A 16,343-nucleotide genomic window follows, 5' to 3' on the forward strand; every position below is an offset into this window, starting at 1 on the left:
TCACCCTGTTGAGAGTACTGGGCAAAGAACACTGGCAAATGAACAGACTTGCTTATAAATGTTTTATTGTGTCTATGGTTATATAACATTGTAGTGCCTCGCAGGATGCGCAGTAGCAAACCCCGCCCCTGACCACCCATAACTGCACTGACATATTCCGTTCCATTTCTGTGGGAAGTCTGAGGAAGTCAGACGATAATTAGAGGTGCAACCCTCTTACTTATAACTAACTTGTATCTCAAAAGTATTAATATTTTAAAAGCATCCTAGATTATTATAACGGCACTAACATATTCCGTTTCAACAACAAAACTTTTCAGCATACGAAGTCAACTTTGGGCGTGTCTGTCATGATTGGCAGTTTTGACTGACAGCTGTAGTTGTCAACATGCCCTGCATCGGTATTGTAAACGTAACAGTAACAGCAAGTAAGCTGTTTTCAATTGAACACAAACACAGCTGTATAAGATGTATGCAGTGCTTTCTTGCAGTAAAAGCAAGAAAGCTATTTCCAATTCAATTCAATCCCCAAATGTACAGTGGTCTCGGAGTTGGTATATATAAGTAGGGGGGTGCAGGGGGGGCGTCCCCCCCTGCAATAACATTTATAAGACCGTTTTACTTGTTTACAGTAATTATTTATTTAAAAGATATGGGGCATACCGCTCATACAAAGCAAAAGGTAAAGTAAGTATCTACTTTAACACAATGTTGAGACGTCTCGGAGTTGGTATATTTAAGTAGAGGGGTGCAAACTGTTTTGCGTTGTTTCTGTACAGTAATTATTATAAATTATTAGTAATTATCGGGGCGGGATTTGCTACTGCGCATCCTGCGAAATCTTTTTTCTTTATTTTTCCTTTGATTTACAATGATTTACTGCAATAACTTCCCAAATTAAAATGTCCTTTTACTTCTGTGTTGCATGTTCTGTGTCAATCATGTATGTCACGCCCCAAGCTGCGCAGTACTGTCCGCGAGGCACTACACTGTTATATAACCGTGTCTATTTACTGAACATTTGTTTACCGGGAAAGTCCGACAGGGACAAAGCCTATTTTCAGTGGAGGTCCAGGGAGAAACGCTCCAGACACAGGTCTTTGGAATGTGGGAGGGAACTGGAGTACCTGGAGGAAACAAACACAAACACAGGGAGGACAAGCAGACACCACACAGAAGGCACCCCAGCCAAGGATTGAACCATAGAACCTCTTGCTGTGAGGCGACAACCCAAACTGCTGCACCACTGTGCTGCCCTTTAAATTTATTACCGCTTATTTCTTTAAACATGAAAGGCAGGTTAGTCCACAAAGAAACACTTTCTTTATAATGAAAGATGATGATAGTGTTTAAATTGGACATTCTTTTGGAAGGCGAAATTACCAGAAGAAACAATTCAGAAGTGGATAGCTCAAACAAGAGAAGAATTTGTTCAAACAAGAGAATTTTTCTCAAGAAAGAACTCTCGTGTAAGGGGGATCATAGGTCAGGATCCAAGGAGAAAGGTAGCTTTATGAAAAGGAAAAGCTTTATATCCTTAAAAAGAGTGCAAGAACCTGGAGTCCTGACCATAATGAAAGTTAGACATGGCAGTTAACAAATATTAATGGAAGAATAAAGATAAAATGGGTTTTACTGAAAAAAATAGCCCCACTTCAGGCATTCTGAAAGATGGCATCCTTTGTATTGCAGATGCATTTATTTATTTCTAAATTAATCGAGTACAACAACAAAAGGAACCCCCCTATAGCTTATTCTCCACACAGCAATTTACTGCTGTGATATTATTGCTATAAGCATTGGCTACTTGTCTATAATAATGCATTTCTCTAGAACCAAGATACTGGGACTAAAAAGGGGTTCTGTTCTGCAGTCCATCTGGAAAAGCCTCTTCAGTGGTCTTTTTAGATTTTTTGGGCAGACAACTTGACAGGACAGAAATTACCATCAGAAAAGACTGCAGATTTGGCTATTAATAAAACTGGAGCAACTCTAACATCAGCACATGTATATGTCCATCTGTACTGGTTGCCCTGGCAATTTCCCATCTGGATAGAAGTGACAGGGCTGCAACAGGTAATATTAAATTTGCCTGACCAAAAAAATGTGATTGGCTAATGATCCTTGTTTCGGAACACTGTTTCCAATTGAATATTAGCATCACATGAACAGGGGAAACAGGAAAGACACTGCGGCAAGGGTCTTTCCACATCATCCTAAACACTGCATTTTGACAGTGCAATTATCTAACATTCACATAAAAACCTTCACTATTAAACTGACAAATATAATAGTACAGTACGTGCAACCTAGAAACAGGCATGTTTTTATTACTGCTTATTTCTTTAGATAAAAGGAAGGTAGAGGCCAACACTACACAATCTGGTCACCTTTCAAAAATAAAGGCAGCCAGTCAGTGACTTCAGTGTATTCACAAAACGTTCACCAGCTCCATCTACAAAGTGGATTAAATCAAAGTGTAGCTGAAAAAAAATTCAGCAACCAAAATGGTCAATTTCAATAACAAATTCAAGCATTTCTTTTGAGCCACGCATCCAGAAGACTTGCTCTTAGTGTAAGACACCAGTTATACTGAGACTAAGTCTTTTAGAATCAGGGCAGACTTCACTCTTGGAATCTGGCCCAAAGACTGCATTTCTGTGACAATTAAATTAGTAAAGCCACAATGTGCGACTATACTGATTCAACTAACTCAGGCAAAAACGAGTCTTGACATTACAGAATTTGATGAAAGACCACTCTAAGAAATATCTGCTGACTTAATGATGTACAGTTAAAAGCATTAATGTTATAAGCCTATCCTAGAAAGGCTTAAGAGGCACCCAATTTCAGTATACATGGCTTCCAAAGATAAGGGTCTGTTCAGCACATTAGTTCCATCACCCTGTGTATGTATTTGGAGGGGGTGAGGATGTCAAACTCCAAAAAGAGTGATTTCCTCCATTCCAATGTAGCCTGTAGTAAGCTGGTGCATTGAAACAATAAGCCATGCCCTGTAAGATCAACATATGGATACAGTGACATACAACTAGTGGGGAGGGGGGGGACTGCATAATCTAATTTGCAGCCAGTTGTCTGTACTGCATGCATATGCTGTTCAGGATTTACAAAAACAGGTCAAGGCACTTAATAGCAAGCTTAATGCATGCAAAGTTTCCTCATAAATGGTAAAAATAATTATTTGCACTTCTCGGTGGACTTTTCACGAACATACATTAGCATGCAATTTTAAAAACAATGCACTCTTGTATTGCAACTTGCAAAACAGTCATCTCATAAAGTGCTTTTCACAAAGTACTATACAAGTCCTAGTTATCAGCTTACAAAAACCAACTGCTTGCTGCTTTATTCATGGAGCATGAATGAAAAGCTTTCATGTTTTTATCACAGCCTCTTTAACAAACCTGTTTAGGACAATGCAGTACTTTCTGGAATAGTTCAGCTGAAACTTCAAAATATACTTGTTTTGATGTTTAAACTGCAGATGTGTGTGCTTGCTAAAAACACATTTCAACTATTCCAGGGAGGCATTCTAATACTAAATATCAAATATTTTCTAAAATTGACAAAGTAACCAAAACTACCTATAATTACACCACATTCCTTAACTGTTGGTCTTCAGTTCCAGTCTTTATCAGAGAAACAAAATCATTCAAACTACATTTTTAACGGCAGTTTCAGGTCTTTATTATGGAAGCCACCTGCGAATAAAACATTGTCACTTCCTGATTCTGTAAAGGTAAAAATTGACCGCAACATTGCTGCTGTGAAATGAAACTCATTCATGTCTTACATGTATACAATTAAGACCTTTAATCATGAACACACTGTTCTTAAAAAAAAAAAAAAAGTCCAAACTTGGATTTAATGCAGACAGGGTTAGAATTATGTCTTTAAGTTGTGTGGGATGGAGAATTATGCTCATAATTAAAATTCACAGTAAATACTGACTTTTTTTTAACTGTAGTAATTTGTTGCTCTTCAGATGTAGCACCCCCCCCCCAAGAAAAACATTTCTTAACATTATAAATTACACAGGATAAAACACTATAATAAATAATTCCACACATGGCACTCCCATAGAAACATCAGAAGTGAAAAGGCATTTAAACCAAACATTATAATGAAAACTGATAATACACAGTCATACAGTTCTAAGTTCAGTGGTTTCCACCTGTAGAGTTAGTGTTTCATGGAAGTACTATTACTATTTTGAAAGAAATTCATTACACATGTAGTCAAGGTTTTGCAGCAATACACTTACAGGATGGAAACCTCAATTAAAAAGAAAACCTTTCATATTCTGTGTTTACATTTGGTAACTAAAAGTAATTTATCAAATGTTGGCACTTAAGGTAGCACATTGATCAATGGACCAAAACGCAAGTGTTGGCATCCAGCATTATTCTGACTGGTATGGACTAGGCAGTTATCCATTAATGTGGGTATATGGGAGATAGTCCCTCTGCTGCACAAAGCACAACTAAATTGCAGAAGGGACACAGAAACTTAGTTGCTTTCCATGATTAATCTTAATAGCAACCTGAAAACCACTGCACTTAAATGCCTTCCTTGAAATTGTCCATTAACAGTATATAACAAATTTCATTAAAAATTATTTTAAATGCTACAGCAAAGGTATTCTGCATCCCTCTATCATATATGTGAAATGTACTGACTATACACCACTTAAAAAAGTAAAAGGCTGTCCTGCACCCCCCCCAAAAAAAAATACAAAATACAAACTAGCATACAATTACAAACACACTTCAAGTAATGCTTGCAACTATTTTCTAATGTTATGGCTGATCCACCTCTGCTGTAAATCTGAACCATAGCAACAAGTAAAGAAGTGGGACAAGAGAAAGGAGTGAACAGATCAAAAATGATGTCCTAGTGTCCCTGCATAAAAGAGGGTGCTCAAACTTGGGCTGCGTCTCAGGTTTTTTGCAGAGGTCCAGAAATGGTACACCATTTTAATTTAATTCTCTCTCAAATGAAATAAAGCATGGCAATGTTGATCTAACCAAAAAGCAATACATCTGCACCTCCCCAGTGAATGTGATTTCAGTTCTGAACGTCCTTTACACCAGAAGCTCAGTCTCTCTCTTTTTCCAGCCTCTATAATTATCATTACTGACATTAACCTTAACAAAGTGCAAGGGAGCACACCTATTGACATCTGTTTTCAGCATTAAACCTCACTATTTTCTTGAAGCAAGATGTTCAGAAGACGGTCAAGCACCCGTCTATTTTACAGGTGAACGTCAGATTGAAATGAGAGATGTTGGCAAAAAAATGACATTGCTCTCTTGTGCACAGCATACAGTGACCAAGTTAAAGAACACACTATGAAACATTATAAAATACTAATTTTGTCCAAATGTGCAACAAACTAACAGCCTCCTCAGATAAAGATCAGTTAGAGTCCTTAAAAAATGTACTACTTGATCATCAGTTCCAGATCTCTGTTTTTAGTGTTAAAAAAGGTCCAAACGTGGGACAGCCACAACACACACTCCCAACAAAACAGAGTAATTAGTTTACATATAAACATCCGCAACTTCAGAAACTGGAGCAATTACTGGAATGTCGATTTCAATTGTTGACTGTCGGGATCTTGCTCTAGTCGAGTATGGTGGGGCAGAATAGTTGTACATACTGGCTGGCTGAGAATAGAGAGGTTGCCAGAAAGGAGATGGCAATGCTTTGCATGCACAGTACCACAAAAACAACAAACTAGAAGCAAGTAGTAAACCTCCAGCACTTGTAATTGCAACATAAACTGCTACATCAAGAAAAAATATTGGCTCGTATTTGGCATTGAGGTGCACATTGTAGAATATAACCCAGATTGACGGCGTAATACTTATGACACTTGCGAGCATGTACAACATACCAGCTACAAGATGGCAACCCGCACTGTTCACTGCACATTTAACAAGACTGGCATTAGGAGGTTCAGAGATGAACACTGTGTTGCAGATGCCAACTAAGGTCAGTATCAGTGAAGAAACAGCAATAACAATGCTGACTGGAAGTGCAAGCTGAAGAAACCGCAAGTCTAACTGATCTGTGCTTGTGTACCAATATTCATCATACACAGTACAGCCTGTATCGCCATCTCTGGTGACACATTTCACCCAAAGGCCAATGTAAACTGTTAAATTCTTCTCATTCTTGTTCACCGTGTACAACTTCATTTGTCTCCAATGAGGCAACAAAGTGGCTGCCACGAGTCCAGCTATAGACAACACTCCACAGAAAACAGTAAACAGGGTAGTTGCATGCACATCACGGCAAGCCATTTCCATTCCCTCAAAGACAACACAAGAGAAACAAACTGATTTCCGTTCGTACTTTTCAGTCTGTAAAGAAAAAAGAAAATCATGTCATCTGGTTGTTCACTATTTATGAAGAACTGTCAAATCATTTGCTTAACAAGTGCTTTCTTCATACCGAGATTTTACATCAAGAAGTCTGACACCAATGTGCTTCAGTAAGGAACACCAGCAAGCACAACTTGGGGCAAGGAAAAAACACTTCAAACTATGATTACAAAAATGTACTAGAACAGTGCATCACATAAATGACAAACTCACTCCATAGTAATAAAGGAGGAAGTGTATCCTTTTCTAAAAGCACCCCCCCTTTAATTTTTAAATAAATAATAAAATTAACAAAACCTGCCCCTTCTCCCAATGCTACTGGAAAACCCTGGTGATGTTACATTTAGGTAAGGTGGTGTAGAAGTGCAACCTCCCTTACAAAAATGCTTGCTTTTTAGTCACTTGAGGGGGGGGGGGTCCCAGAATCATTAAAAGTGGTTTGCCATGTTAACAAAATGACAAGTTTTTATAAGGAGGATCCCAGGAAAACAACTTCCTAGGGATGTGATCAAGTATGGTCCAACGTTTCAGTGCTTGGAATGATGCATACATCAAACTTCATCAACGGTATGCAAAATGGAGTTTTCTGTTACAACAGCAGCACTTTCTCTCAATGGTAACAGTCTCATCAGAGTTTACAGGTCACAAGTGTGAAGTATGTGAACATCTTCAGTTCAGATGGCAGTAATACTGGTTCACCCTCCTGGAACTCACCATTTAAGTGCATAATATTATAAAGCTTTGATGCTTAGCATGCATTGTACCAGCAGCAGCATAAAAGGCGTATTGTTTTGTCATTTTAAAATAGCCACAGTGAAACCACCCCAGGCCCTTCATGGCTATCCCATCACCATGAAGGTGGCTGGGACAATTTAGTGGAGCACCAATTGCAGAAATGCAAGAATCCTCATTAATACTTAAGGAATAAGGTGTCTATATGGTACAGGTATTACCCCACCCCCCAAACACACAGGGTGATGCCCAACAGCAGCATGAAGACAAAGGATGCCCTAGTTACTTCAATGGAGCCCAGTAATCTAGATAACATCCAAACTACTTTAAGCTTCCCATTTCTTAAACTTACTGAAAAGTTGTGCATGTGCAACTTATATGTCATCTTACAGTTCACAGATCCATTCCAGTCCAATTTTTACAATATAGTCTGTATCTTCTCATATTGCTCTCTCAGCAGTATCGGACTCTTGTGAATCAAGGCATACTTACTGAAGGTCTCCATTTCTACTGCAGTCTCCCCTCTACTCTCTGGGTCTGCCCTGATAATTAGGAGACAGTCAAGGGGAATAGTCTAGTATTAACGTGGACTGTGGAGTTCCATAATAAAGCATGACTTCGGGTCAGTTATGATGTTTATGCTGCTTGGAGACTCTAATCTATGAGAGATTTGTTGTATTATTTTGATACTGAAGACATGATTTTACTTTTCCATTCTTAAAATGCTGTCCGGTTCGATTCTCAGTTAGAGCGTCTTTTCCGTGGAGACATTCGTGAATGGGCGTACCTTCGTTGAAGGTTGTGTGTCAGGGCTGGTAACTCAGCACGTAAAAATCAAGTACCAATCATTAGCGGACCGGAGTTCTGCTGTGGCGACCCCTAACCGGGAAAAGCCGAAAGACACAACATTCTTCAGAAATCTAGGATGACTGCTGACTCTTTAGCAGGGGATTTAGAAACCATTTAATATCACTAGCTTTACTGTAATCCTTTGAAACCTTAATGCCCAAGAAGAAACCTTGCATGGGTTTTGCTTTGGGACATTTCATTTTGCCACTTTCAACATTATCTAAGTAGGGTGGCAACAAGATGAAGTTTACAATGTATAACCTTTGTGTTACTGCACATGACTGGCTGAAACACAAAGACCAAAGTGTTTGCCCCATTATTAAGTCAGTGTTTTGCGCACAGTACATTCTCAAGTTGTGTGGTTATTTGCATCTTGTTTTCCTCCCACCTTGATTACTGTAATGACTTTTACTTTGTGCTTCCAGATAACAAGGTTCGCCAGTTGCATCTCTTGCAAAATGTGCTACCACTACATTACTCTCATGTTGCTGATGATTTACTGTCTTTTCATCTAGTTCTCGGTCATTAAAATCTCAGGACATTTTTTTTAAATTGTCTATGCATAAACATAGTCGTTCTTACTACATTGAAGGGAATTAAACACCCTCTATTGCTCACACTGCGTTTTAGGTGCTGGCTGTAGGTTTGAAGTCTTTTTTCATGCCCACAGTTGCTATCACAGTGACATCATATTTGGCCATCTTTAATGAATAAAATGAAGAAGCTCAGTGTAGTTGGAACCAAACAAGCACACTGCCTTTAAACCAGTTCAAGTAATAAATTCACAACAATAGTACCTTCCAAGGAGTTGTAGCAACAGACTTACTTTATTTGGAATAAAATACTTAGTTTAGTGCTTTTGTTCCTGTAAACAGAAATGGGACTTCTTCACAACCAAGGTTAGTTAAAAATGCACAAATTACGTATCTGAAAAGACTAAAGTGCTAAACCAAGTTTTTTTTTTTTTTTTATTCCAAATAAAGTAAAGCTGTTGCTACAACTCCAAATTTGTTCTTCCAGCACTCAGCCTGTTTTTTCACTACAAGAGGTTTTTCTTGGAAGGTACTGTTGTTGTGTATTTAATACTCAAACTGGTAAATACTGCTTGTTCATATTTGCAGTAATAATTCCAAAACCATGCTACATACAAGATATCAAAATATTTTATCTTGAAGCATACATGATGACAAACAACTATATCGATATTTGACCTCTGTCAATGAGCATCTGTTAGAACTGTAAGGTCAAGCCACACCCACTAGGAGTTACAGGTACACACTCACAAGAGCTGTACTGGGGGGATTGACTTAAACTGGTTTAAAGACAGTCTGCTTTTTTGGTTCCGAATATACCATGCAAGTTTCCTTTGCGTTTTCCAAGTTTTTCATTGAGCTGCATGGACACACGCTCAGTTTTTGTTGTTTCCTCTTTAAGAACAGCCTGAAGACTTTTCTTTTTTGAGCTTGCTAGCAACTTTACCTATTACAAGCAAAGTAACTCTCTATACACTGACGACAGGAGAAATTTCATTCAGTTTTATTTTTGTATCAATCCTTAGTACTGGTTAGAAATGAATAATTAAATGCAAAATTTGGGTTTGGCAACTAGCAGTAATTCTGTACTAAACTTTTAAGAGCCAGGGATATAAAGTCACATTCCTCCCAAAGCTGAAAATAGTTTAAAGGATCTAAAAGTATGAGAAAAGCTAAAAATATCTTAATATAACTCAAACTTTGTATTACAACTACTTCTTTTTCATGGAAAGATGTTCAAAGTTTTACTGCAATGTCTTACTTCAGTCCCCCCCCCTTCTGCCTTAACACATTAATCATAATATATCTCATATGAAATGCAACTGTTTAAACTTTGGGTGGTAAGGATGCTGCTATTACAAAATTCTGTTTTTAAAGATTTAGAGGAGAGGTTTATTGTGTGCATGAGAAAACATTATCCAGAAGATGACATACTTTTTGACAGAATTTATTTCTAAAATTCTGACAAACAACAAGAATTCTGTAGCACGCACATCTGCTGCCACATTTCATTGCAAGGATGTTTGTTTGCCTCACATTGATACATTTTTTGGGATGGAAACTATTGATCAGGTTGGAAATCCCTATCCCCCCACACATACACTGTAATAGATAGGGATATAAACAACTGTAAAGAATTTTTTGGGTACTTGCGTATTATCGCAACCAGATTTCAAAACACCTCGATAATAGTTAAGTACCATATGTCATGTAATACTTACAAAACGTTGTTCTGCTGGTTTAAAAGATTCATTATTTTTTCCATGGATGTTATTTTTTAAACATGTCTTATCATATGTTTTTTACAACAGCGTGAATATGGAGGGACTTTTTTAATGAGGACCACTGATCATGGTAGGAAACAGTTGATAGGTTATGTTTCCTGTTTATCCGTTAAGTATTCAGTGGGTATTCACAACCACAATACTGAATCTGGTTGTGAGCTCGTTTCTTGACGACAAAATGCTGCCCTCTTCATTGGTAAGTTTAAGGAAGAGTTATACCTGGCCTGTGTCTATACAGGAAGGGGTGTAGATGTTGTAAACCCAATTTCAAAGAGCGACTTTAAGAAGAAAATAACTGTTTGAAATGTCACACCTTAGTTTGGTGGTGAACAGTTCACGTAACATACCATGGTTGAACAAGCTCCCAAGTACCTTAAACATTTTCAGTTGTGTACCTTGGTATGATCGCAATGGTTATAGTTGTAAGGATGAAAACCAGGATGCCTCTGAAAAGGTTTTCCCAGTGCACTTCCCCGGCAGCATGTCATGCCATCTTCCCGGTTGTGTAACTTAATGCCAAATAAAATGAACAGGTCCTGTTCCTACACAAACGGTGTTAATGTCATGACTTACTATTAAGTAGATAGTCTGACTTAACAGCCAGGACAGTGTTATCTGCATAATGTAAAAAAAGTTGGCTAAATCCTTTTTCCAGGGTGCTTGTCCTTTAGTGACGTAGCTTAATGCAAAATAAAATCAACAGGGCTGCTGCTACACACACGCCATTAATGTGATGACTTAGGAAATGTACTGCAAGTACATACTGTACGTTTTCTGTAAGCAACTGCCAAAACAGTGTTATCTGTCTACTGAGGGAAAAAGGGCGGTTTTCAGTATCATGTCCCTTCCAACCATAAATCTAAATTTATTTACTTTACAGAAAACCGTAAATCAGAAAGGTCTGTTCATGATCGTAAAACTATGTATGAAAGGGGTTGTCTGAGGTATGTTTGGAGGGAAAGAAAGACAACATACTGGAACTTGTTTAAGTGAAATTTGAAATTTACTTATAAAGAGTGCCTTCTCACTGCTCCTGTTTGTCACCAAGCTATTGGAACAATGTGCATTTCGGTACTTATGTATTACACTAGCAATCTGGTTGCAATAATAAGCAAGTACCATTTTTTGTCCAACTGTTTAATAGTCTAGCAATCAACTGCTTTACAGCTGTTTACCAAATAACCAAGGAACTCATTAGTGACATCCCTAACAAGCAAGATATCTGCACCTGTTCACCCCAACCTTTCATGTGCAATACAAGTTTTAAAAGTAAATTGTATCAAGAAAACCTGCAATCCAAAAGTCAGACCTGTTCTCAAAAAACAAAGTAGTGTTATGAGGAGATTCCCCTCACTGCCAAGTTGTACTGACAACAAGGAATTCTATTTAATTTTTTCATCATACATAAGTAGACCTTGGTAACCAACAATACAATAAAATGGTTTCATTTACTAATTAGTTCTGCTTTAATTTCAGAGACCAGCTCATGTATTTCACTCAAGAGTAAAAGGTCAGGAGCCATACTGCATAGGGGGTGAAGATTCTAAGGGCGTCATTACTTTTTTTTTTTCATTTATAATACAGGCAGCATTTTTTTTGGGGGGGGGATTGAACAGACATGATGTACAAGATATGACATGCCAGTTTCCTCTCTCATTTTATAAAGCTCTTCTAGTTTTAGCACTGAATGTGAGCGAAGAGACTAAAAATGAGGGGTGTAGTACACATACTGTCACTTGTGCAATGTGGAAACTACACACACACTCCCCCTCTTTAAGTAAAGGAAGTGCTGACCAACACACTGGAGACTTTCTGCTATTTGCCAACAGTGCCCTACGGACACTTACTTCTGGCTGAACAAACAAAAACAAGACCACTGACATTCCATCTAAATGATGACACGACACATGTATGCTGCATTCTAACAGAAATATGACCTTAACCCTGAAATTAGACTAACAAATATGTTTCTAGGTTAAGAGATAGACATGCATCTGTGCACTTCCAAAAGGCACCACAAGCAGGGGTGTAGTCAGATAGTGACATTTTGTACTCTTATCTAATGTTATGGACCCGGTGGTACAGCGGTTAGCATTGCCACCTCACATCAAGAGGTTCTCCAGTTCGATCCTTGGCTGGGGTGCCTTCTGCGCGGAGTCTGCATGTCCTCACTGTGGTCACGTGGGTTTCCTCCGGGTGCTCCGGTTTCCTCCCACATCCCAAAGACATGCTGTAGGTGGATTGGACACACTAAATTGGCCCTAGGCGTGACTGCATGCATGTGTGCCTTCTGTGGAAGGTTGGGCGCCAGGCTGGCAACTTGGTACCATAAAAAAAACTCCACTGCCAATCATGAGCGGACAGACGATCCGCTGTGGTGACCCCTAACCGGGAAAAGCTGAAAGAAGAAGATCTAATGTTATTGACCCCCACCAACCACCTAGCATTTTAGAAATGTATTCACCCCTCAAAATGCTACCCCCAAGCATAAAGGAAGAGGCCATCTTATTTTCGACTGTTAAATTCATACCCATACAAAAATATTTTTAGGAGGTGATTTCCTTTCATACAGGCTTTCTTATATACCTCTGTTCATAGGTTCATAGGTTTATACTAGGCTATCTGCCCTAAGGCATTTATAAGCCTAGCCCAAAGTTTTGTGGCTTACGCCACCCCTTATGTTAAAAAATACTGAGCCCATTAGTTTGTTGTGCCTCTGTCCAGCAGTGACACAGAGATGATTCCCAGGGTAAACCTACGATCTCCAATCCACCAGTCAAGATTTCTCTTGAACAGAGACAGCGAGGTGCTCTGCCTCACATGGACCGGGATTTTATTCCACAGCATAGGGAGTCTCTGGGTGACAAATCTATCCCTCCAGCATGTCCTATTTATATACGTGCTAAGGTTTAAGTCGCTTGCTCTAGTGGATCTGGTAGATTTGGATTTTTTGAGGTGGAGCATGTCCATTAATTCCGGGTTGGACATGGCCTTGTATGTCAGGCACAGGTCACCTCTGAGCAGACGGTATGCGACTGAATAGAGCTGGAGTGTCTTCAGTCTGGCAGCATATGACAGATTTTGGAGTCCCTTTATCCTTTTGGTGAGGAACTTTTGGGGTCTCTCCAATTGCTGCAGGTGTCGGGTGAGATACATCCCGAATGGGGCATAGTACTCGATCATTGGTCTGATAAGTGAAGAGTACAGGGGAACAATGACCTCAATTGATCTGGATGTGAATCCCTTCATGATCAGGTGGGCAATGTAGAAGGTCTTTCTAACCACTTTAGCAATGTGAGTGTCAAAAGAAAGGCCACTGTCAACCTGGGTCCCCAGGTCCCTGATAACCTCTTCTGTGCTTAGTGGATTGCCACCTATATGGTAGCATGGGGTTACCTTGTTTTTCCCGAAGGGTATGACTATACATTCTTTGGCATTTAACTTCAGGCCATGGCTCTGACACCAGCTATCAGTTTCCGTGAGACCCCTCTGAAGGATATCTGTGTCCGATGTACTTTCCACTATGGCGCCCAGTTTGCAGTCATCTGCAAACTTTGCCAGCCATAGTCCTTCTATGTTTGCCTGTACTTCTGAGAAGTAGATGCCGAACAACAGGGGGCCAAGGACTGAGCCCTGTGGGACACCACTTGTGACCGGCTTGGAGTCTGACATGGCGTCAGCAACTCTAACCCTGTGGGTTCTGTCCTTTAGCCAGTTTGCAACCCATCTTGCGACATATGGGTTTACATTTAAGCTGGTAAGTTTCTCTATACTACCCGAGTGGGGTATTGTGTCGAAAGCTTTTGCAAGGTCAAGGTAGGCTGTATGGACTGCCTTTCCCTCATCAATGGCCTTGATGACAGTTTCGAAGAAGTCGACCAAGTTCAAAAGGCATGATCTGCCCTTGACAAAGCCAAACTGGGTCGGGTCCAATGTCTGCAAGTCCCCTATGTCTTTGTTTATGAGTTCCATTATGATCCTCTCCATAGCTTTGCAGACCAGGCTTGTTAAGCTTATGGGGCGGTAATTACCAGGGTCTGTAGAGGCACCGCCTTTGTGGAGTGGGACCACAGTTGCCGTACGCCACTCCTTGGGCACGTATCCTGTGGTAAGGCTAAGATTAAACAGCTGCCTTATGTGCGGGTTTAGTTCCTCATTGAGTTTGTGTAGCACACAGCCGGGGACACCATCCGGTCCCATTGATGCTGTGTTTTTAGCTTTAGAGAGAGCAGCTTTCACCTGCGCATTTGAGATGTCTGGGAGGCTACACTCCGCTGGGATAGTTATCTCTCCTTTTGGGTGGGAGAGGGGGGTAAAGTTTGCACTGAACCTGTCTGCCAGTATGTTGGCAATGTCTGTGGGTTCAGTGATTTTTGTATCATTTTGGACTAATTCTGAGCATATCTGGGAGTTTCCACCCAGGTTTCTAACATAGCTGAAGAAGGCCTTATGATTGTCTTTTGAATCTATGGTAATTTTTCTCTCAAAGTTGGCCTTGGATGATTTTATGAGTGCTCGTATTTTTTTACTAATAATGATCAAGGGTGTCTTCTCTTTTATGGATTTTGCTCTATCATGTAACAGCTTCCTCCTCTTATTGTAAAGTTTGTTTATGGCTGGGGTCCACCAGACTGGACGTTTGCCCTTGGTGGAAAGAGTCTTGGTTTTATTAGGGATTGCCTGATCCATGGAGGTGTTCGTAGAAGGCATTTGTAAGGGCTTCCGCAGCTTGGGTTGTGGTTTCCAATGGCTCGGGTCCTTGAAGGATACCACACCAGTCTTGAGTAGTGTGAAGTTTGCTTTAGAGAAGTTCTTCACTGTGGTCTTTTTTGTTTGGGGTGGGGGCGGGATGTGGATTTCCAGTGAGATTAGTTTATGATTTGATCTCACGGGATATACTTCCGGTGTGGAGCATTTTGTCCCCATGTTTGTGATGATGAGATCTAGTATATTTTCTCCTCTTGTGGGAACGGTGACTAGTTGTTCCATGGCATTTGAATTTATGAACTCCAGGAACCTTTGGGCTAGAAAGTTGGGGTTCATTAAATATTTGTTTACACAGTTCTAAACATTCTGTACTTTTTGAGTGTTGAAGTTTCCAAGAGATGCACAGAAAAAAATGTACTCACTTGAGTACGTTGAGTATGCCTAGCTACACCTTTGAGTATAGGTGACTTAGTGTAGAGGAAAAAAAAGTAATATAATCAGGTACTTCAAAAAGGAGTGTGGTGATTATGGGGATGGTAAAGGCCTGTTGCAACAGGAATACAGCTCAAAATGTTCTCATTACACTACTGATGTTGGGTGGAAGTCATTGAGATCTGCCCAATATGAAAAATTGCAAAAAAAAAAAACCTTAGTGCTAACAGAGCTATGCAACAGCATTGGGAGCAAGGTATTTTAAAATCAAAACTGTCCCACCACCACCACCACTACTGCATATATTAAATTAGTTTAAGGGGTATTATACTCAATGTATATTACCAAACAGTACTGAATGTAAAGAGCATTCCACTCTATTATGCTACACTCAAGTCTGAAGTAACACCGTAGTATACAAGATGAACATTCATAAAAATGGGTCTGATGTTATGACATAGAAACCATGACTATCAACATTAAACCATTTCAGAACAGAGAGTTTTTCCTAGGTTATGCTTTGTATCTATGAAAGACAATGGAGCTAGATATATCTGTAGAATTTAGCCTTTCTTGCAAGCTGTTTTTTAGGCCCTCAAGAGATCCACACACACTTTTGTTTGGAGATTGGGGGAGGGTAGTTCCATTAGAAATACCTTCCTGAAAACCCTCTCCTGTGGAGCCCAACTTGGGGGGGGGGGGTCTATTGCTCTTAAGTTGTCTGCTTAAAACTGTATATGGCTAAACATCCTATGGATGCTGTAACTGCTTGCCAAGTACTGTTCCTACACAAAGGTGTGTCAATCGTGTCTATCATAAAAGAATTTGTGTGTGTGGGCAGGCCTTCAAAATGTCCGTGTAGAGGAATAGCATAATTTACAAACACACAGAAAGAA

General features: G+C 39.6%; 1 protein-coding gene across 1 annotated transcript; it reads right to left on the reverse strand.

The window, feature by feature from the left end:
• Positions 1–5,233: 5,233 nt before the first annotated feature.
• CLDN12 (claudin 12) lies at positions 5,234–6,427 on the reverse strand. Its single transcript, XM_044065453.1, has one exon. It carries the CDS (start codon positions 6,333–6,335, stop codon positions 5,565–5,567), a length of 771 nt encoding a protein of 256 aa, XP_043921388.1. The 5' UTR covers positions 6,336–6,427; the 3' UTR covers positions 5,234–5,564.
• Positions 6,428–16,343: the final 9,916 nt, after the last annotated feature.

This window comes from Protopterus annectens, chromosome 3.part0, assembly GCF_019279795.1.
Source record: "Protopterus annectens isolate FY-2018-M chromosome 3.part0, PAN1.0, whole genome shotgun sequence".
In the NCBI taxonomy this organism is placed as follows: Eukaryota; Metazoa; Chordata; order Ceratodontiformes; family Protopteridae; genus Protopterus; species Protopterus annectens.

What these genes read in the sequence shown, in the direction of transcription:
- CLDN12 (XM_044065453.1), bottom strand. Translation starts at nt 6,335, where the DNA reads ATGGAAATGGCTTGCCGTGATGTGCATGCAACTACCCTGTTTACTGTT.